This window comes from Leptinotarsa decemlineata, unplaced genomic scaffold (assembly GCF_025532065.1).
Source record: "Leptinotarsa decemlineata unplaced genomic scaffold, Ldec_3_MD MMD2_tig00003798_RagTag_RagTag, whole genome shotgun sequence".
In the NCBI taxonomy this organism is placed as follows: Eukaryota; Metazoa; Arthropoda; class Insecta; order Coleoptera; family Chrysomelidae; genus Leptinotarsa; species Leptinotarsa decemlineata.
Window position 1 is genome coordinate 3143883 of NW_027412596.1, and position 23771 is coordinate 3167653.

The window sequence follows — 23771 nt, forward strand, 5'->3', positions numbered from 1 at the left end:
CAGGTTAATCCCGACGACTGTGACCACCTCCAAAGAATGTTCAACATAGTAATGAAGAGTAGACCGGCTCCAATACCGGAGCCGACTCTACTTGAGTGGATCACAAACGTTGAGGAGGTAATTGCGACCATCAAGCTCCTGGGGAAGGACAAATCCCCAGGTATCGATGGGATTGAGGCAGTTCTACTGCGTAACTTGTCGCGAAAGGTTCTCGTACAGCTAGTACACATCATAAACGAGACTATCAGACATCAACATAATACGGATTGCCTGAAGCAATGGGGTCCATTCATAAGACTGGACAAGTTAAATCTCTTAAAGGTGGCCATCGCCCGATCTTGCTACTCAGTTCGCTTGCGAAAGTCATCGAAAATTTTCTATTGAGTAGGTAGATATCATTTTCGAGGAACAATCCAGGTTCTGGCGAGGTTGGAATACGACTTCCCAACTGATCCGGGTCGTTCACGGGGTGGAGGAATCCTTCAACCAGCGGATGAATACGGTTATGGTCCTGTTGGGTATCTAGAGAGCTTTCGTTTGAGTGTGAATGAAGGGATTTGTCGCAGAGATGTGGTTGGCAGCCATACCCTTATTTGTGATTAGGATTATTGAATCCTACCTGAGCTGCCGCGTATGAGGGGACCAAACCACCTCTGTGAATTATTCAATCAAAGCAGGTACCGCACGGGTTCCACACCTCTACTCTTTGTCTATGTTACTGAGAACGAATTTGGGTATATATGCAGATGTCACTGTGATATGCGCACATTCGTTCTCAGGCGAGGTGGCGAAGCAATAGCTTCAGAACAACCTCGACAGGTCATTCCGTGCTTGATCTTTGTAGTGTTTGCAGCTAAGAGAAAATTGAGGCGAAGAATACTAAGACGCATTGGCAACCAGGAGAGACGATAAAAAATTATAACAGGTGTGCTTCTTTCAATTAACATTTTCCATCTTATCTATTTGAATCAGGCTATCTCTGAATTTATTATATACGATAAAAAAATTATAGCTTGCAATTATGAGTATGGATAGTGGAGGTTTTTCTCCACATAAAAAGAAAAAAAATGTTTAAAAGGTTAGATCTTGGTAATGATATAGAAACAATCGACAGCGCTGATGAGGAGGTCGAGAGCATTTTCAACGAAACACAAACTGATAGTTCAAATGGCAATCTTTCAGGTTTAACAAATGTAGATATGATAATAAGGGGAGAGGGAATGAAAGGTGATTCGTATATGGTCGATATAAATAACCTTAAAACACAACTTACAAAAAAACCAATCCTTTTTTACAAAACAGGGGCCATTGGCCCATATGTAGTCAATGTTGAATCCACCGAAAAATCCGGAAATAACTTAGGGAGATATAATCATCTAAAAATTGCTAAATATATATATGATATGAATATTGGTAATATTATCAGAATTAAAAATAAAGGGAGAAATAGAATAGGAGTAGAATTTAGTAACAAACAAAGTGCTAATGAATTTGTTAAAAATGAAACTCTCAAAAACGATGGCTACTTAGTTTATATCCCATGTAATAACATCACGTCTAAAGATGTTGTTAGGGGCGTTGATATTTCTCTAAGGGAGGAAGATATACAATATGTAATTAAAAGTCCCTTTAAAGTAATTGATGTTAAACGAATGAATAGAAGAACAAAAGAAGATGGTATAACTATATATAAACCAACAGCTACAATTTTAATTACTTTTGAGGGGGTGGTCTTGCCCAGACATATTAATATGTGTTATATATCCTATACAGTATCGCCATACATCCCACCAGTTATCCAATGCTATTCATGTCTGAGGTACGGCCATACAAAAAAAATTGTAAAGGGAAAAAACGGTGTTTCCATTGCGAGGAACATCATGAAAATGATGAAACTTATGAAATGTGTTGTAAAACCAAATGTTTGAATTGTAATAGAACTGAACATAAAACAAGCAGCAGGGAATGTAGGGAATATGAGAGACAAAAACAGATTAGAGACAGGATGTGTTTTGATAATATTTCATTTCATGAAGCAGAACAACTTTATCCAAAAGATATAGGCAATTATAATAATCCCAGAGAATATCCTACATTGAATGAAGACAATTCAGAACATCTAAATCATATATCTATTAGCCAAAGAAGGGGAGTACATCAAATACATAATCCAAACAAACGAACATATTCACAATTAGTAAATCAAAATGCAAATAATAATTCAAAATACAACGTACGGGAAGGGGATATGACAGTCTTGAAGGAAGTATTGCTTAACCCAGATGGGAGAATACATCAGCCACCAAAAGGCACGGTTATGAACAACCTAATAAATCAAAATAAAAATAAGAATAACGCAACAAATACAATGCCCTCGCCTATCAGTGCCATAACAAATAATAATAAAACTGACGAAACCATAATTAATCAAATCCTAAAACTATACTCTGAAATTACTAGGGAAGCTAAACATAAATTACTTAACACTCTGGGCAACTGCAGTCAGCTGCAAGCTGAAGGTAGGGCTTCCGAGTTTAATTAACAACTCCAAAAACATGAATTCAAATCAGACCAGAATAATTAAGGTTATTCAGTGGAACATTAGAAGTCTAAACGCCAACAAACACAATTTAATACATTTAATTAATGAACATTCTCCAGAAATAATATTATTAAATGAGACTTGGTTAAAACCTGAATACCAATGCAAGGTTAAACATTTTGATATATATCGGAAAGATAGATCAGATGGATATGGTGGTATAGCCACACTTATCAAAAACAACCTTACCCACAGTGTCATTCAATCCGACCAATTTTTCGAAAGTGAACAATGTCAATGTTTAATCATAAAAATTAAAGATATAAACTTTATTAACATTTATTGTACATCCAATAATTTAATATCAGCTAATGCATTCAGTAAAATGATTGAAAACCTTGAAGGCAAAATAATTTTAATGGGTGATCTGAACGCACACCATTAGCTTTGGGGAAGTACCTAAAGAAATAGAAACGGTAATATCTTAATTAAAATACTGGAAAATGAAAATTTAGTAATACTTAATGATGAAACTCCTACCCGTATGAGTAATCCAATGTGCAATCCTAGTTCTGTAGATATTACTTTAGTATCTAACGAAATTGCCCTTAAATGCAACTGGGAAGTCTTAGGTGATTGTGCAAACAGTGACCACTTCACAATAATTTGTAGATACATTGAATCCAATGGATTCTGGGATGAAGTTTCATCCAAAAAGAAAACGAGAATATTCCGTAAAGCGAACTGGGAGTTATATCATAAATATCCTAGTGACAAGGTTCATAATGAGAATATATCTTCATACTGTACTTTAACAGAATTGATGAATGAGGCTGCGAATATAGCTATACCCATTAGAAATTACGAATGCCCCTGGTGGGATCAGGAATGTGATCTATATATTCAAAAAAGGAAAAGGATACTTGCCATATTCAAAATAGAACCTACACTAGATAATTATTTAGAAGCTAAAAAACTAATAGCTATAACTAGACGCTTTCTAAAAAAGAAAAAAACGTAAGGGATTTAGAGATTTTTGTTCTACTCTCAACAGGGACACAAATTCATCATATATGTGAGACATGATTAAACAGTTTTCAAATAACAAAACTAAAAATACTAAACAACTACCAAATAAAAATATAGCCATTGCATTACTACAGCATCTATCCGCTAATGATATTAACCCAGAGTTTCATCTATTGGAACCCACTATAGAGTTCGATCATTTCAAAATGAGTGAACTCTACATAAGTCTAAATCATCAGAAAATAACTTCCCCCGGAATGGACGAAATAAACTATAGCATGTTAATGAATCTACCAGATTCCCTTGAAATAAAATTACTAAATATATATAATAGAATTCTAGAAGGTGAAACAATACCAAACGCATGGAGGAATTATTTAATATTAGGATTTCTTAAAAAAAAACTATATATATGAACTATTGTAACGGTCTAAATTTACTTGTAAATATTGTAGATATTGTTCGTTTATTTACTATGGAATCGACAGAATTGTCATTTATTGATGACGAACTTTTCGTCACAGCTAGGGACACATCTGGTTTGTCAGTGTGCCCGACCTACATTTTCAAAGAAGTTGTTACGTTTCAATTTAGCACTAGATCAAACTGCTCTTATGTGACCTTTCAAAACCACTACCTTACCTTTTAAGATCTTTATTCAGAGGATATTAACAATGTAATTCAGTTACAAGTTCATTTTATTCATTTAACATCATAGTAATGGGAATCTTCCGTTCCATAGAAAACCATACCTGAAATGTATAAGAATAAATGTATGCTCCCTGACTAACTGCTTTGACCAGTACTTACGCGTTCTCCTATTGCCAATCGACATTGGAGATCCGAAATCCCTCGCTAGGTTGAAATAGTTGTTATTGTTTGTTTCTCAGTTTTCTTCACCTATCATTTTTTTCAGCCGTTGTCTGCCTTATTCCCTATACCTTTCCGAGAATATTTCTTGCATAGATTGTTATTCATCACTTCCAGAAGGTCTACTGACATATTAGAGCCATATCGCCTGAAAAACAATATTAGTTAGCTCTGGGTTACTGAATACTGTTTGATATTTTCGGTAAATATTCTGCATAACATGAATGCTCTAATATTTGTACTGAAAGGGAAGGATGTGGCGACTTACCTTGTATGTTTCTATTCCATCGCATGAATAAGGATTGGTAAATAGTTGAAAATAGGTTGGAGTGAATACTTTTGTAAACATTCTAATATACGAGGTTAAGAGACAGCTGTTGGTTGACATCCGCCGAACTTTCGTAGTGTCGTTCCGACGAACTACACCGAACTAGTTCTACAGTTGTTCACGGGTGGAGGATTGATCGGTTACTCAAGTTGTCAAGGGTTGTTTTAGGGTTGCATTGCTTTGAGAAGGAGTTTTGATGGGTCATGGACTTGTTGATGATGTATCAAGTGGCTGTGGAGGAATTGTTAGATTTATGATGTTGTGCACAGCGCCCCCTTGGTGCTTGTAGTGTAGATTGGATGCACTGTGGCAACAACTGGTTAGCTGTCAGATGTGGCATTCTCTTAGTATTTGGAAGTTAGCCTTCGGTGAGCTTGGTTCGGAGTTCAAAGGGTATCATCAGACTGATTGTAGGATATATTTGGTTGTATTTGTGCCATCCTTCACGGGGATTATTTCTACAAGTCAGGATTGTATAGTGGAAGACTGATTGGTCATTTTGGTGTGGATATTTGCAGTCGGAAACTTAAGCTCTTTTGAGGATTTGTGGTGGATACCGAACTCGTGCCAGGTGGAAGGATTTCCGAAATTAGGTATGTCTGAATCACTGTCGCATCTCTCATGTGATCTTAGCTATGATATCACTTCTTCAATTCTACAACCTTCGTTTCTCGTCTCTAGATTCATAAGAAACAGAAGGCCCTCAGTCACTCATCAAGTCCCAGCAGGACTTCCGTGCAGAACACCGCACACGAAGAATCGTATAGAAAACCCCTTGGCCAGGGTAAGAATTTTACCATTAAATGTGTTTTAAATGATTTTAGTAATTTCTGGTTCCATCGTTATATCTCAACTGAATATTAGTATTGAAGAGAGGTTTCAACACTCATTCAATTTTCTTGATCTTTACGGATCATATGGTTATACAGGGCACCCAAAAATATACTCTTGTTATCTTGCTACGTTGCTTGATGAAAATATACCAGGGGTATTGATTAGTCAAATAGTCCTAATGAATGGGGGTTGAATCTCACCTTGTTTCATCTGATTCTGATTGAGAATTTTCTTCCGTAGGGTTTTTCTTCCTGTTTTTCTTCCTGCTTTTTTTTTGTCTTCGTCAAGGGTTCCTGTTTTCCTTTATTTTCTTTCTGGATCTTATTTGGTGATCCATTACTGGTCCAGCTTGTCGTGCCCTACAGGGTGATCTATCTTGGTGGTGCTACAGGGTGATCCATCTCCGCCGTACTACAGGGTGATCCATCTCAGCAGTACTACAGGGTGATCCACTTCCGTCGAACTACGGGGTAGCCTAACACCATATACCGGGTGGCCCAAAAGGAGCACGCAAGTTATAATTGATTTAATTGAATATTTGTGATATACTGAGATATTTGAATAATTGTTGCCCTTATGTTTATTGATACCTGTTGATATAGTGTTTGTTTATCGTTTATTGATTAAGAGTTTGTTATTGATACCTGATTGACATAGATATTTGTGAAACGGAAATTGAGGTATATTCTTCCTTTCACGATTGCTGATTGACACCGATGCGCCTACGCCTGAGCTCACGCGACGCAAACGAGTTTGTCTTACCATCCGATACTAGTATTTACGATTTCACCTACTCAATTTTCGTGGTAGTTTTACTCGACGTATTGTAGTTTTTTTAGCGTCGTTACTACCGTAATTTATGGCTGATTGAATTCGTGGTATATACACCGCGCTCTTGTATGGACATTTGAACATCGCGTAGTAGTGTGAATATTGCATTGTTGTCTTAGAAGCGTTGTTGGTTAATCCATGTAAGTTAGGATTACTGAATAAATCATATTGGGGATTTTTATCTTTTATTTCCAATATTAATTGGTAAGTTATTGATATTGTGAGTTACTTAGGGTATCTGGAGGATTAAATTTACCTGGCGCCCATTAAGATCTATTTGAAATTTGCTAAGTTGTTTAACCCACTCCCGTCTCCACTGTTTAGCTTAGCCGCGGATACCCATCTGTCTTATTTGTTACCGACAGATGATTTAGTCCCCTCTTGTGATTTGTGAGGTGACATTTTGGCGCCCAACGTGGGGCCCTTAAAAGAAGGTTTTTTTTTGCGTTTTGGCGTTAGTAGGTGACTTTTGGAAACTTTGGAAAAATATAAATATTTTTTTTTAATTGATACCACTCTAGTAGAATAGCGTTATGGCAAGAAGACTGGTAATAAATCGTCTTGATAAAGACGAACTGACCTATGAATTAGCATATCGGGGCGTAGCAACTGGCACTTGTGAGGAAATGAGACATCGTTTGGTTCAAGTAATGCAGATGGAAAGGTACGGCGAGAGTCTTCGATATCCTTCATATCCATTCACTTTCGAGGAAGATGAGGCTGCAATCAGAGGGAAACTAGATGATATCAGAAGGCTGATTGATGACATAACCGATTCTGGAACGAGTAGCGGGGCAATGAAACTTCAGACCAAGCTAGCACATGTGTTGAATCGTATAGACAATATGGACCCAGATAAGGATAAGGACAAAGAAACCCGGAAATCCGAACTCCTGGGTTTGGCTCTGTCGTTGATGGACGAATTTTCACATAAAGTTGACAGCAGCAAGAGAAGTGATACGAAGCGTGTGCCGGTTGCACTAAATCAATTAGAAAGCAGATTGGGAGCGCAATCATTCCATGCTAACTTAGGAGCAGTTGCTCGATCGTCTCTGACGGAAGATCCAGTCTTTGACCCATACTCAACCAGTAAAATGATTCCGCCTTATAAATGGAATCTGAAGAAGTTTTCTGGAGATGGTAAAGGAATGTCGGTGACAGCATTTTTCGAGGGAATAGAGGAGTTAAGACTAGCGCGACATGTCCCCAACGCTGTTTTGTTGGACTCAGGTGTGGACCTTTTTGCTGACAAGGCGTATCAATTTTATAAAGATTGTCGGAATCGAGTATCGACCTGGGAAGAACTAGTGGAAGAGTTTCGAGAAGAATATCTCTCTGCCAATCATTCTGACGCATTGTTCGAAGAATTGCAGAAAAGGACTCAACACCACTCAGAAACCATCGGAGTTTATCTTGCAGTGATGTCAAGCTACTTCAGCCGCCTAGGTTGCCCAATGACAGAGGAAGCTAAGCTGAATATAGTTATGAAGAATTTACATCCCTTTTACCAAGACAGATTACGTGAACCCTTACCCACAACCATTTCAGAACTTCGCTCGGTATGTCGAAGAATGGAAGCCAGAAGGGACATAATCAATAGCTACGTAGAACCATCAGCACGTCGTGGCAACGTGATAGAGAAGGATTTGGCTTTCGTAGAGGTCACCAAGGAATTGAATGCCTTAGAGATAGCAACGGCACGAATTCCGTCGAACAATCAGTCGAAGGAGATAGTATGTTTCCGATGCGATCAACCCGGACATCGTGCTATAGGATGTGCTCTACCGAAGCAACTGGAATGCTACAGATGTAAGAGAAAAGGGTATACCGTTCGTAATTGTCCAAACTGCTCCGTGTCGGGAAACGACAAGCGACGCCTTTGAATCGTCGAGGGGAAGGCGCTCGCGAATTGCACTCGGCGACTGCTATTCAACCAATCCTTGATTATATTCTGGATCACGCCGAAAACGATGAGAGACCCTACCTTAAAGTTGAAGTCTTGGGGCGTAGTTTACTGGGGTTATTAGACTCAGGTGCCTCAGCCACTATCTTGGGACACCCAGGTTGGCAAATCGTAAAAGATTTGGTACATTTGAATTCAGCAAAGAGAATTAGTTGCACTGTTGCCAATGGTCAAGTATGTGAAAGTATAGGAGAATGTGAAGTGCCATTTTGTTTAAGAGGCAAGCTGAAATTAATTCGAGTTTTAGTGGTTCCTGATGTCCCTCATCACTTAATTTTGGGAACGAATTTCTGGAGAGCAATGGGAGTGGTTCCGAATCTGAGGCACAACGAGTGGAAATTTTCTGAGGAAATTTGCTATCTGAACGCATTGGACCATCTTCGAGGACAAACAGTTTTATCACCATTGGAAGAGGCCCGGCTAAACGCTGTAGTAGAGAAGAACAAGGAGCTCATGGGGAATAATTTAGGCTGTACGAATCTAGCTGAACATGTCATCGTGACCAACTCACCACCCATCAAGCAGCGTTATTATCCAGTGTCGCCTATTATTCAACAACATATTGATCGAGAACTAACAGAGATGTTGAAGAACGATATTATCGAGAAGTCGAATAGTGGCTGGTCGTCACCGGTTCTTCTCGTTAAGAAGAAAGATGGGAGCTACCGCTTTTGCGTTGATTACAGAAAACTAAATTCAGTAACGGAACGAGACAGCTACCCTCTCCCATATGTTTCCCACACGCTCGATAAATTGAAAAATGCACATTATTTATCCTCTCTTGATATCAAGTCTGCGTATTGGCAAGTTCCTGTGGCGGAAAAGTCGAGACCGTATACAGCGTTTACCGTTCCTGGGCGTGGTTTGTTCCAATTTAAAAGGATGCCGTTCGGATTACATAATTCACCAGCAACGTGGCAGAGGTTGATCGATACCGTCCTAGGACCTGAACTAGAACCACACGTCTTCGTCTATTTGGATGATGTAGTGATCGTTACCCAAACTCTGGAGAAACATCTGACAATTCTTGATGAAGTTTTCCGCAGATTGAGAGAAGCAAATCTCACTGTTAGCTTCGAAAAGTGTCAATTTTGTAGGCCAGAAATGAAGTATTTGGGATACGTTGTAGATAGAAATGGGTTGCATGTCGACCCCGATAAAGTCAAGGCTATGTTGCAGCTTCCTAGACCAGAATCGGTAAAAGATGTCAGGAGACTGGTGGGTACTTTTTCCTGGTACAGGAGATTCATACCTGAGTTTGCATCCATCGTTTCTCCACTCACATCGCTGCTGAAAAAGGGTAGAAAGTTTGATTGGACCGAAACTTGCGATATCGCTTTTCAGAAGATGAAGGAACGTCTTATATCAGCACCAGTCTTGAGCTGTCCGGATTATTCCCTCCCATTTGTTCTGCAAACCGACGCCTCGGCATTTGGAATTGGCGCTGTTCTCACTCAGACTCGCGAGGATGAGGACGTAGTAATTTGCTATTTGAGTAGATCATTGACGAAACAAGAGCGCAATTTTTCTACTACAGAAAGGGAATGCTTGGCCGTGCTGTGGGCGATTGAAAAACTGCGACCTTATTTAGAAGCTATTCCGTTCACCGTAATAACCGATCACTATTCCTTGGTCTGGTTACAGAATTTGAAAGATCCATCAGGACGACTGGCAAGATGGGCAGTCCGCATGCAGCAATATGACTTCAAAATTGTTCACAGGAAAGGGAAGGATCACATCGTTCCTGACACCCTTTCTCGATCGGTCCCAGTCATTGATGCCATCAACCAGCAGATGAAAGAAGAGATTTTGGACAAGTGGTACCTGCGCGTGAAAGATCGAGTGAGTTTACAACCCGAAAAATACCCCAATTGGAGATTCTCTCAGGGATCACTCTACAAGTACGTCAAACCGTGTTACGTGGAATTAGAAGACCAAACCGACGTTTGGAAGTTAGTTGTACCAAAAGCGGATCGGAAGAAAATTCTTATTGAAGCTCATGCAGACCCGACCTCAGGACATCAAGGAATATTCAAAACCTACCATCGTATCAGGGAAAGGCATTATTGGCCAAAGATGAAATCTGACGTGTCGAAGTTTGTTCGAAATTGTTCCACTTGTTCCGCCTATAAACCCGACCTCAGAGGACCAAATGGACTAATGACTCCACAACCGAAAGTGACCCGGCCATGGGAAATGATCGCCAGTGATATCATGGGACCCTTACCTAGATCTACAAAAGGCAATAAATTTATCTTAGTCGTAACAGATTACTTTAGCAAGTTTTCATTAGTCTTTCCGCTAAGATCGTCAACAGCAGAAATCATCATAAGGAAGATCGAAGAGGAAGTTTTTCTGGTATATGGAGTTCCCCGAATTCTTTTGTGCGATAATGGGCCGCAATACCGATCTCGACAGATGAGAAAACTCGTGGAAGAATATAAGGTGAAAATTAGGTATAATGCCCATTATCATCCTCAGGCAAACCCGACTGAACGAGTGAACAGAACATTGAAGTCAATGTTGGCTATGTATGTGTCCGATAATCACAGGACCTGGGATTTCAACTTACCCAAGCTATCATGCGCCTTGAGAACGGCTCGACATGAGACGACTAACCACACTCCATATTTCGTGAATTTCGGCCGCTCAATGGTTTTGTGCGGAGAGGAGATCTCTCGGAGGAAAAATCTATTGGTTGATAGTGAACCTGCTGAAGATTCGAGGCCTGAAGGATTCAGAAAACTCTTTGAGGAGATAAGGAAAAGGTTAGATGTGGCTGCTCGAAAGAATGAAAAAACTTATAACCTTCGAAGAAGGAGTGAAGAATTTTGGCCAAATCAACCCGTTTGGAGGAAGAATTTTGTGGTATCAGAGGCGGACAAATATTTTAGTGCTAAGCTAGCGCCAAGATTTGTCGGGCCTTTTTATATTAAAAAAAGGGTATCCCCGTGGACATATGAATTAAGAGATGAAGACGGTAATTATAAGGGAATATGGAATGCGAAAGACCTAAAGTCAGCTAGCGCTGATGAAAATTTACGCTAGTAAATTTTCTTGAGGCAAGGGGGGAATTGTAACGGTCTAAATTTACTTGTAAATATTGTAGATATTGTTCGTTTATTTACTATGGAATCGACAGAATTGTCATTTATTGATGACGAACTTTTCGTCACAGCTAGGGACACATCTGGTTTGTCAGTGTGCCCGACCTACATTTTCAAAGAAGTTGTTACGTTTCAATTTAGCACTAGATCAAACTGCTCTTATGTGACCTTTCAAAACCACTACCTTACCTTTTAAGATCTTTATTCAGAGGATATTAACAATGTAATTCAGTTACAAGTTCATTTTATTCATTTAACATCATAGTAATGGGAATCTTCCGTTCCATAGAAAACCATACCTGAAATGTATAAGAATAAATGTATGCTCCCTGACTAACTGCTTTGACCAGTACTTACGCGTTCTCCTATTGCCAATCGACATTGGAGATCCGAAATCCCTCGCTAGGTTGAAATAGTTGTTATTGTTTGTTTCTCAGTTTTCTTCACCTATCATTTTTTTCAGCCGTTGTCTGCCTTATTCCCTATACCTTTCCGAGAATATTTCTTGCATAGATTGTTATTCATCACTTCCAGAAGGTCTACTGACATATTAGAGCCATATCGCCTGAAAAACAATATTAGTTAGCTCTGGGTTACTGAATACTGTTTGATATTTTCGGTAAATATTCTGCATAACATGAATGCTCTAATATTTGTACTGAAAGGGAAGGATGTGGCGACTTACCTTGTATGTTTCTATTCCATCGCATGAATAAGGATTGGTAAATAGTTGAAAATAGGTTGGAGTGAATACTTTTGTAAACATTCTAATATACGAGGTTAAGAGACAGCTGTTGGTTGACATCCGCCGAACTTTCGTAGTGTCGTTCCGACGAACTACACCGAACTAGTTCTACAGTTGTTCACGGGTGGAGGATTGATCGGTTACTCAAGTTGTCAAGGGTTGTTTTAGGGTTGCATTGCTTTGAGAAGGAGTTTTGATGGGTCATGGACTTGTTGATGATGTATCAAGTGGCTGTGGAGGAATTGTTAGATTTATGATGTTGTGCACAGCGCCCCCTTGGTGCTTGTAGTGTAGATTGGATGCACTGTGGCAACAACTGGTTAGCTGTCAGATGTGGCATTCTCTTAGTATTTGGAAGTTAGCCTTCGGTGAGCTTGGTTCGGAGTTCAAAGGGTATCATCAGACTGATTGTAGGATATATTTGGTTGTATTTGTGCCATCCTTCACGGGGATTATTTCTACAAGTCAGGATTGTATAGTGGAAGACTGATTGGTCATTTTGGTGTGGATATTTGCAGTCGGAAACTTAAGCTCTTTTGAGGATTTGTGGTGGATACCGAACTCGTGCCAGGTGGAAGGATTTCCGAAATTAGGTATGTCTGAATCACTGTCGCATCTCTCATGTGATCTTAGCTATGATATCACTTCTTCAATTCTACAACCTTCGTTTCTCGTCTCTAGATTCATAAGAAACAGAAGGCCCTCAGTCACTCATCAAGTCCCAGCAGGACTTCCGTGCAGAACACCGCACACGAAGAATCGTATAGAAAACCCCTTGGCCAGGGTAAGAATTTTACCATTAAATGTGTTTTAAATGATTTTAGTAATTTCTGGTTCCATCGTTATATCTCAACTGAATATTAGTATTGAAGAGAGGTTTCAACACTCATTCAATTTTCTTGATCTTTACGGATCATATGGTTATACAGGGCACCCAAAAATATACTCTTGTTATCTTGCTACGTTGCTTGATGAAAATATACCAGGGGTATTGATTAGTCAAATAGTCCTAATGAATGGGGGTTGAATCTCACCTTGTTTCATCTGATTCTGATTGAGAATTTTCTTCCGTAGGGTTTTTCTTCCTGTTTTTCTTCCTGCTTTTTTTTTGTCTTCGTCAAGGGTTCCTGTTTTCCTTTATTTTCTTTCTGGATCTTATTTGGTGATCCATTACTGGTCCAGCTTGTCGTGCCCTACAGGGTGATCTATCTTGGTGGTGCTACAGGGTGATCCATCTCCGCCGTACTACAGGGTGATCCATCTCAGCAGTACTACAGGGTGATCCACTTCCGTCGAACTACGGGGTAGCCTAACACCATATACCGGGTGGCCCAAAAGGAGCACGCAAGTTATAATTGATTTAATTGAATATTTGTGATATACTGAGATATTTGAATAATTGTTGCCCTTATGTTTATTGATACCTGTTGATATAGTGTTTGTTTATCGTTTATTGATTAAGAGTTTGTTATTGATACCTGATTGACATAGATATTTGTGAAACGGAAATTGAGGTATATTCTTCCTTTCACGATTGCTGATTGACACCGATGCGCCTACGCCTGAGCTCACGCGACGCAAACGAGTTTGTCTTACCATCCGATACTAGTATTTACGATTTCACCTACTCAATTTTCGTGGTAGTTTTACTCGACGTATTGTAGTTTTTTTAGCGTCGTTACTACCGTAATTTATGGCTGATTGAATTCGTGGTATATACACCGCGCTCTTGTATGGACATTTGAACATCGCGTAGTAGTGTGAATATTGCATTGTTGTCTTAGAAGCGTTGTTGGTTAATCCATGTAAGTTAGGATTACTGAATAAATCATATTGGGGATTTTTATCTTTTATTTCCAATATTAATTGGTAAGTTATTGATATTGTGAGTTACTTAGGGTATCTGGAGGATTAAATTTACCTGGCGCCCATTAAGATCTATTTGAAATTTGCTAAGTTGTTTAACCCACTCCCGTCTCCACTGTTTAGCTTAGCCGCGGATACCCATCTGTCTTATTTGTTACCGACAGATGATTTAGTCCCCTCTTGTGGTTTGTGAGGTGACACTATAGACCAATTGCTAAAGCTTCATGTTTGTTAAAGATACTAGAAAAAATGGTAAAGAACAGAATAGAATGGCATATAGAACACCATAACATATTATCAATGTTTCAGTTTGGATTCAGAAAGGGAGAAGGGATAATGGATAGTATAACCTACCTTGTATCCTACATACAGGTTGCATTCGGTATGAAAGAAATTGTCTGGGTAGTATTTCTGGATATTAAAGAAGCTTACGATAACGTACACATATAAAAACTACATAAATACCTATTACAATATAGAATCCCAATACATCTAGCTAACTTTATTTTTGGTATACTGAATAACAGGAATAACTATGTATCGGATAATAATGAACAAATAAATGGACCTATGATGGATACTAAAGGATTACCACAGGGATCTCCACTCAGTCCTACTTTATTTAATATATATATACTAAATCTATATTCGACATCACACTACCCCTTAATAGCCAAATTCTAACATATGCCGACGATATAGTGATTTTAGTTAAAGGGCAATGCCCTAAAGGCATTGAAAATAAAATTAACCACATCCTGGGCAAAGTAAAAGAGTGGATGGAAGTACATGAACTTGAACTAGCAATATCCAAATGCGAAACTATTCTATTTCACCCAAATAAAAAAACGGAAGCTTCTTTGAATGTAACTATCGTGGGAGAAAAACTAATAAACAAAAATGTAATAAAATATCTGGGAATAATACTCACACAGAATCTAAAATGGGATTTACACATTGATTACATCATCAAGAGAGCACAAGAAGGACTAAACATCATTAAAAGTTTCTGCAAAACCTGGTGGGGTGCAGATCCTAAAAGTATGCTCATGGCATTCAATGCAATTGTAAAGTCTCATCTAGAATTCGGGAGTATATTGATTAGACCATGATGTGTCTAGAAAATGATTTAAAAAAAAACCTTATCTTAAGTGACTCTAAAAGTGCACTGGAAAGAATCGGTAACATGAAACTAAGTGCAAAAGCAGATTACATCACAATTAAAATTAAACAAACTAGGCAGTTGGCCGGATTGAATGACACTGAATTCGAGTTTGCGTGGATTCCAGGGCATTCAAACATTGACGGAAATGAGAAAGCTGATAAGTTGGCTAAAGTTGGCACAATTCTTAATGTTCCTCTGAATATCAAATTAGATAAACATTCTCTATTACCAATTTTTAAAAATAATATCTGGAATTCATTTAGAAAACAATGGGCAAAAGACATTGTACTTAAAGGAAAAAATTACCAAAATATTCACTCTGAATATCCTAATGAAGTATGGTATTTAAAATTCCCAAAAATGGATAGACGACATATTACTACAATAATTAGAATGAAAACAGGACATTGTACCACGAGAGAACATCTATACAAACTTAACTGTATCGATAATCCATATTGTGAATGTGGAAAAATAGAAACTTTAAATCATATATTTTTTGAATGTCCAATCAACGCTGTCCCGAATTTTGACTTATATAATCAAACTATAGAAAATGGAGTCCAAGCTCCACTAACCATTCAAATTGTTCTAAGCAATCTTAATATAAAAATTTTAAAATTACTTATTAAATACATTGATTACAACAGTCTTAAATTGTAATTAAAACTAACGCAGAGATGACCTGATATAACTAGTATCTTCTTTAATACCCCTATACATATTCCTATATCATTCACAACCCTACCTCTTGCATGCTAAACTTTTACCTACTAACTAATTATAGCACAATATACTGTTACTAGATAAAGAAGACAAACGCAAATAGATGGAAAAATAACTCGGATTACAGCATGGTGCATACCGGACAACGTTGTAGTTCCACGATCGACATGGCTTAATACACCTCAATGGTAGCAAAAGTCATTATCATAGAGAGAGAGAGAGAACCTCGACAGGTTGATCGTGCCGTATTTCGAGAAAAATAAAATTCTGAATAGAACAAAAAAGACGGAACTCGTTAACTCCACGAAGAAATTTACGAGTCTAAAGATCTTCGGGAAGTTGCAATTCAAGGGTAACTGCGTTGAAGCCCAGAGGAGCGCGCGATATCTGGGAGTTGTCCTAGCATTTGCAGAGATTATGAAATTTGACAGACGGAATATGTCAAAAGAAAATCTAAAATAGAATATGTTGTCACAGCACCCAAGAAAATGATTTGAACATGTTTCTATATGTACGTTCAGTATTGATTGAAAGAATTTCGTATTTGGTCTTAAAATTTATTATTATCTGGTTTTCATTTCAATTTAGTTTGTGACAAGAAACAAGCTCACAATTTTCAATAGCTATAATTTTTGTAATATCCATAGTCCTTCAAGAAAAACGTACTCTGCTAATCCACAAGACCGTATGTCAAGCCTGCAGTCACTTTTGTGTGGGATACTTCGTGATGAAAGATTACGAGTCGTCTCAATTATACTCGTATAAAAATAATGGCAAGATGAACATATAACATGAGATTTTTTTATTGCCAAGGGGTGTTTTCATTATAGAATAGAGACAAGAAATCGTTCTGTTGTTTTTGTAGAAATTCTGATATCTGTGATGCCTCAGAAAATATTGGGTGGTTTGGGAATCAAATTAGGAATATATTGATGAAAGATGCATGATGAAAATATAAAGCCAAACATTTTTATTTCAATAAATGTATAGTGATATTTCAAATATGTTGAAAGAAATACACCTGAATTAAATCTAAAAGTAATGAAGAAAAATTATCAGTTATTTGTTTCAGCCAGCTTTTATTCATTATCAGCAATATTGGGTAAGTGCTGATTGATAGTTTTGATATGGTTAGATATATAAATTCGATCAAAATTCAATTCTGAAATCAATCTACAGGTCAGCTTCAATTTTCTTACTCATCAGAACTACAAAAGGGTAGAATGAAAATCGCAATCGTCGTACTTCTCATTACAGTGGTCTACGTCGTGGCTGTTCCAGGTAAGATACGTTCAATTATCTTTTCTAATATTTCAAATATTCTCTCATATTTCTGTTTATTGAAAATAACAAAAATTAATGGATTGAATTTTTAATTGAATTCTTCCATCTGTATATACTTTTTCCGTTCAAGTAAATCGTGAGTAATAGGTAGATATTATAAAATTAGTTTTTCCAAACTATGTTCAAACACTCTTTTCCCCGCCAAATTACATTTTTCTAAAAAACTATTCCATTTTACATATTCTGAAACTAAGACAAAGTTCGTTCTATAAATGTTTATTCATTGTATAGATAAATTCATTATTTAGAACTTCACTAAAAATTTCATTATTCAGAACATAGTGTAACAAGTTTGAAATTTTTTCTATCACTTAGAATTTTGGTTGCAAATGTACAAAAGTAATTACTCTGCCATTTATCATTTTCATTTGAAGTGGAAGATATTCACGACTTTTTACGAATAAGTATAAAGTTTTCAGGTAATGTTTTGATGGGGTTAATTGATGGATGTAGCCGTTACTACGTGGTAGGAGATCATAACAGCTGTATACCGGTGGCACTTATATTGAAATCAATATGGGAATGATCAAAGAGTACTTATCTATTAATTTTTTTATTTTCATGGAATTATTTTCCAGCAGCTTGGCTGCATTAACCTTTCTAGATTATATATATATATGATGAGCTGTTTTCTCGGGTTTCGCTCCGTGTTCTGTGTATTCTGTGTATTTTAACCCCATAAGGATTATTTTCATTTGCCATCTTCTGGTGATGTCTGGTTTTTTCAACTAGACTAGTTGAAAAAAGTTATATATATATATATATATATATATATATATATATATATATATATATATATATATATATATATATATATATATATATATATATATATATATATATATATATGACTAACAGCGAGTACAGGGACATTTTGTACATTTGAGAAAATATTTATACCAAAGTGTATATAGGTTTTTTTTGTGATATATGAGTTCACTTAACAGATGCTATTCACAAAATGGATATACTCATATCCGCCTTTTTTATATATCAATTTTTGTATAAACCGTATAATACCAGGACCTCCTTTCAAATTGTCTATGAAAAATAGATAACGATATAAAATGTAGATGGACTGTTGCATTGTTGGGAATTACTGATACTTTTTGAAATGAAAAGTAACATCAATGATTCAATATTTTTACTTATTTACTTATTTTGATGTGTTTTAATGTTTGTCAAATGGACTTGGGAAAAAATTAATAATTTTTAATAATTCCCAGAATTCATATTTGTGATCAATTTCTTCAATGCACTATTAGAAATACGGAGAAAATTGAAAAATCTTCCTTTAGTTAATCAAAAACAGAGGTCAAGTACGAGGAACGAACACTAGATACTTCGTACCACCTATACGAAATCCTTGCTTCAATTTATATTCCGTGTTTCTCTTCGTTGTTTTCGGTTTTACTCTAATTACATCTTGAGTTCTACATCGGATCAAATTTCATTTCATACACGACTAGAGACATGATTTCCCTACTAGACAAAATGGTTAAGACTTTTTCGGCCGAGGTTTTCAGTATCACTACTTCTAATCGGGTTTGAAGGCCTACGTTTTTTGAAGACTCTTCCTGCCCTTCCGCTGGCGCGAATGGGTAGCTTCTTCAGAGACTCATACATCTTGATTTTGACTTCGATGACTAGGTATTCCGACTGCGTAGAGCATATTCATATGGATTCAAGTAGTTTGGGTTGCTATTTACTATACCTGGATTCAGTGAATTTTCATCAACATTCGTTTTATCTGGCGTCACGATGTTTACTATGCTTGAACTTCTTAGAAGGTGTTTCCATATTCAGTTGAGGATCACATCTTCCTCTTTTCTGTTGAAATTATCTGTGTGTTAGTGGGATCTCTATTGCCTCCCGTACCAGTTGGCTTTGGTATTCCTGGTTGGGGGTAATTAGTTTCGAGTTTTCAAATAGAATCCTGTGGTTACCCCCACTGAGTGCGTGTTCCGCCACAGCCAACTTGCCATGCTCCATGCTCGTTCAGCCTTGTACCCAATATATAGTGGTACCGATATATACCTTCCCACAAGTGCACGGTATGGGATATACTCCTGCTGCTGATAGTGGGTCTCTTTTGTTTTTAGGCGACTTGAGGTTCAGTTATATCTTCTTGGTGAATTTGAAAACCGTTTTGTTGTTGTGTTTCATCAAGAGTTTTCCAATTCTGTCTGTGAATCTAGGGATATATGGTAGATTTGGAAAATATTAGAAAATGACTTCAAAAAATCCTCGAACAGCCGTTGTTTAAAATCTTTTTTATAAATATATCTGTCTCCACCTTCTACTAGTACAGAAACTCAGTAGCTAAAGATATTTCGGAACTGATCCTCATTCATTGGAATCATCGATTTGAATTCTCCATCTGATAAACTCTCTTGGTCCTGGTAATCCCATTGGGGCATGTTCTGTACATTCCTAAGTTCTTGTATTTTTTCATTCTACATGATCGAAAATTAAACTGCATCCCAGAAAGAATTAGTCTAAGTAAAAAACCGTTCTCATCCAAGTGATGTTTGCAAGACCTAGCATTATCTCTGATATTAATGGTTTTCAAAACACAAACATTGACTGGGCATTTCAGAGTCAACCGATTCAGATTGAGTTTTGAGAAACGTCCAATCATCTTCCAAAGCAGTTATCTCTTTCAATACTGCTCTATTACGATTCAGGCAGAGCCTTGTGAAATTCTCAATGGGAATATCTGATAGTTCTGACTCTTCTTTTGTTGATTAGCAATCTCCTGTTCTTCTTCATTATTAACTCCATCTAATTTTTCCATTCGTTCTATATGGAAAATATTGTTGCATATGAAACATTGTCTTTGATTTTGAATAAAATACATCAAAGAGGTATGAAATATCAAATGAACAGGCAACAGATTCAAACTTGAGAAAAATCTTTAATTTACCATGTATACAATGTCTGTACTCACGTAGTACATATATGTACTAATGTACTAATGATATGTCATCATGACAATATGAGGTCTCATATGACTGTTAACTCTTACAAACAGCCGTTTCACGAGATAGGCTGCTCGCGGCTCACAGCCATTGAGATCAAATGTCTGCAACTCAAATCAGGCAGTGTTTTAAAACTTTTTTGTAAAGGCTGTAAAATGGGTATGCAACAAATATCAGCCACCTTAGAAACCCTCCAGGCTTTGAGGGAGATTGAAGAACTAAAACTTTCCCAATTCAGCAAACCGACCACTGCTCAACACAATGAGAACTTCTCAATGAATGAAATAATAGCTGAAGTAGCTGAAAGAGAAATCCGCATAAAGAATGTCATGATATTTGGGCTACCAGAATCTGAAGAAAATGGAAATGAGATTAAAAAAATACACTAAAAATCATGAAAACAATAAAACAAAATGTCACTGAAAATAATTTTAGACTATATCGAATCGGGTGTCTCACAGAAGGGTCTCGGAGACACATACTGATAAAGATAATATTCAATACACAGGAAGAAGCCAATCAAATTATTCGAAACACGACAATATTAAAGCAACAGGCCAGTTTCAATGACATTGTTGTACCAACTGATAAAACGTCCCTTCAAATGAAGCAGTATAAAGATCTGAAAAACCAACTAACTGAGCGTACGAAAAGTGGCGAAACTAACCTAAGGATAAAATATGTGAATGGAGAACCCAAAATAACAAAATACCCTTAGATTTGTCAAACAGAGAAGCTTGTCAAATCTACTCTGTTATTATCAAAATGTTCGTGGACTAAACAACAAAACCCAGGAATTCTTTACCTCAGTCGTTGCCTCTGAATACTTTTGGGAGTGCGGAGTGACTGCTCGACTGCAGAAATCGATCTTTCATCATATCGTGACAATTTCGCTAGCTTTGACTTGGTTTGCTGTAAGATAATACTCAAACATAATCTTTTCTATACTTTTGTAACTTACATCCCACCCAATTCAAAATCTATTGGAAACACTAGAGACACTTGAATGCATCTATGAAAATAATATATTGGTGATGGACGATTTCAATCAACCAAACTTTGTAAATCGAGCGGATGTAATGTATATTGACAACATTAACTTCATTAACTAACAGCAAAAAATGAGCTTTTACGAAATAAAACAGTTCAATTATATAGTGAACACATCTGAGCGTTTATTAGACTTAGTATTTTCCAATATGGAATACCGTATCACCCGTGATCAGCTACCAATGATTTTTGATGATAATCTCCGGATATCACTGGAATTTCCACAAACATCAGTAATACAATATAATGTTGAATCGGTCAGTTACAATTTAAAAAAAGTTAATTTTCCCCTCATATACTCTCATCTTCTCGATATGAATTGGAACTTCTTGGAAACCTATTCTGATGTCAATAAAGCTGTGTCCAAATTCCACAAAATGACTTGATCCATTCTTGACGTATACGTACTAAAAACTCAAAATTTTGTTAGAAAATACCCACCTTGGTTTAGTAAAGAGACTATAAAAGAAATAAAAGTAAAGAATAGAATTTTCAAAAAACTAAAAAAATCTAACTCAAATGAATTAAGAGAACAATTTGTGGCACTGAGAAAATCTATTGAAACTAATGTTAAAAATCCTACAGACAATATATAGACAAATCCGAGAAAGCTATCAAATCTGATCCCATCTCTCAGAGTTCTGATCATTTATTCAAAGTGAAAAAGGGACATCTAGGATTAATGGAATACTTTATGTGGATGACGTAGAATGTAAGAACCTCTCAAGTAATCTAAATGGATTTGCAGATCACTTTAGCAGTGTTTATACTATCCCAATTGATAATAACACTATGGATGATGATACACTACCCTCGAACACACCAACAATATTACTTGAGAAATTAAATGAAGACGAAGGTCAGACTGCCCTGAAAAAACTTTAATGTAAACATACCCGTGGCCATAATAACTTCAATAGCTTTTTTGTAAAAGATTATTCTTATGTGTTTGCAAAACCTCTCCAAACAAAATATAACAGATAATTAAAAACATGTACATTTCCCGATGTTCGGAAAACCTCAAAAATATGCCCAATTTTCAAATCTGGAGCTATCAATCAAATAAGAAACTATCGTCCCATCACATTATTATCGAACTTTGCAAAGGCTTTTAAAATCTCAATCTGTAATAGGGTATTTCCGAATGTAAAAATAAAATATCACTTGAGCAACACGGCTTCATATTTAAGAGATCAACCATCACCAATTTGATGTCCTTCACACAAATTATTAGCAGTGCTATACATAATCAGTCGATACCATATATACAGATTTTTGAAAGGCCTTTGACAAATTGGACCATAAAATAATGATATCTAAATTACATATTCTTGGCTTTGATACTGACCTACTGAACTTCTTTCAATCATACCTTAGTAATCGGTCGGTAATATGTTGACTACCATGGTCATAAATCACAATTTCTCATTTCTACCAGTGAGGCACCCCAGGGGAACAATTTAGCCCCTTTTCTCTTTTAATTATTTGTGAATGACATTGCCGATAATATAACAAGTAGCATTCTTTTATTTGCTGATGATTTGAAAGTATTTAGAGTCATTGAATCTCAAAGTGACTATACTCCAAAATGATATTGACCGTCTAGCATTTTGTGGTGAAATAAAAAAATTTCTCCTAAATATACAGAAATGCCATTACACTACCTATACTTTGAAAAGCAAACCAGTGGAATACACTTACTTCATAAATCACTTTTTTTGGATCGGTGTGATATAACAAAAATCTTGGTATTAACTTTGACTCCAAATTGAGCTTCTCATCACACATTATCAAAACTGCATCAGCAGCGAAAAAAATGCTTGGCATGATTTTCAGAAACTGCAAAGATTTTAAAAATGAAGATAGTCTCATTGCTTTCTTTATCTCATATGTAAGAAAACGTTTAGAATATGGCTGCTGATTTGGTTTTCTATTTACTTAAATCATATTTATATACTCGAATCAATTCAACGGAAATTCATGAAGTATATTATATATAGATGAAATTTATCGAGAACATGGTTCAGATAATAACTTATTATTGAACAGATTTTCGCCATTATCTTTGATGAATCGGAGAGCTTACCACTCTCGCGTATTTATCTATAAACTCACAAACTACCTGATCGATTGTCCAGAGTTATTGAGTTATTGTCTCAACTAAACTTCAACATACCTCGTTTGAACAGTAGTTCACCTTGTTTTTATTTACCTACTCCAAGAACGAACATACTATTGTAATCTCTAATTCATTCGATGTGCAAAATGTTCAATCAGATATGCGAAAAAAATGACCTATTCTCAACACCCATTGGGGTGTTTAAGAAGAAAATAAAACATATCCTTTCTACTTTGTGATGTTTTTGAAGCAAATGTGAAATAAATTATAT

The 23771-nt window shown here is 36.6% G+C and overlaps 2 protein-coding genes across 5 annotated transcripts in view; both read left to right on the plus strand.

The window, feature by feature from the left end:
• The window catches only part of LOC141483680 (U-scoloptoxin(01)-Tl1a-like), a 48655-nt gene that overhangs the window by 11821 nt on the left and 13063 nt on the right, over positions 1 to 23771 (plus strand). Inside the window, exons 1-2 of one of the 3 annotated variants that reach the window (XR_012466222.1) lie at positions 911 to 925; positions 17079 to 17287. Coding sequence is in view for 1 of the 3 variants with exons in the window: in XM_074178478.1 (XP_074034579.1) it covers positions 17230 to 17287 (58 nt within the window). In the remaining 2 variants the exon portion in view is untranslated. Of the gene's footprint in view, positions 1 to 910; positions 926 to 17078; positions 17288 to 23771 lie in introns of those variants that run through there. The other 2 variants (XR_012466223.1, XM_074178478.1) reach the window with 2 other exon arrangements.
• Positions 5129 to 8317, plus strand: LOC141483678 (uncharacterized). 2 transcript variants are annotated; one of them, XM_074178477.1, is made up of 3 exons: positions 5129 to 5362; positions 5451 to 5553; positions 5844 to 8317. In XM_074178477.1, exon 3 carries the CDS (start codon positions 6968 to 6970, stop codon positions 8315 to 8317), a length of 1350 nt encoding a protein of 449 aa, XP_074034578.1. In that variant the 5' UTR covers positions 5129 to 5362; positions 5451 to 5553; positions 5844 to 6967. The 2 variants fall into 2 exon arrangements, with proteins under 2 accessions (XP_074034578.1, XP_074034577.1); XM_074178476.1 differs by having other exon boundaries at positions 5129 to 5553.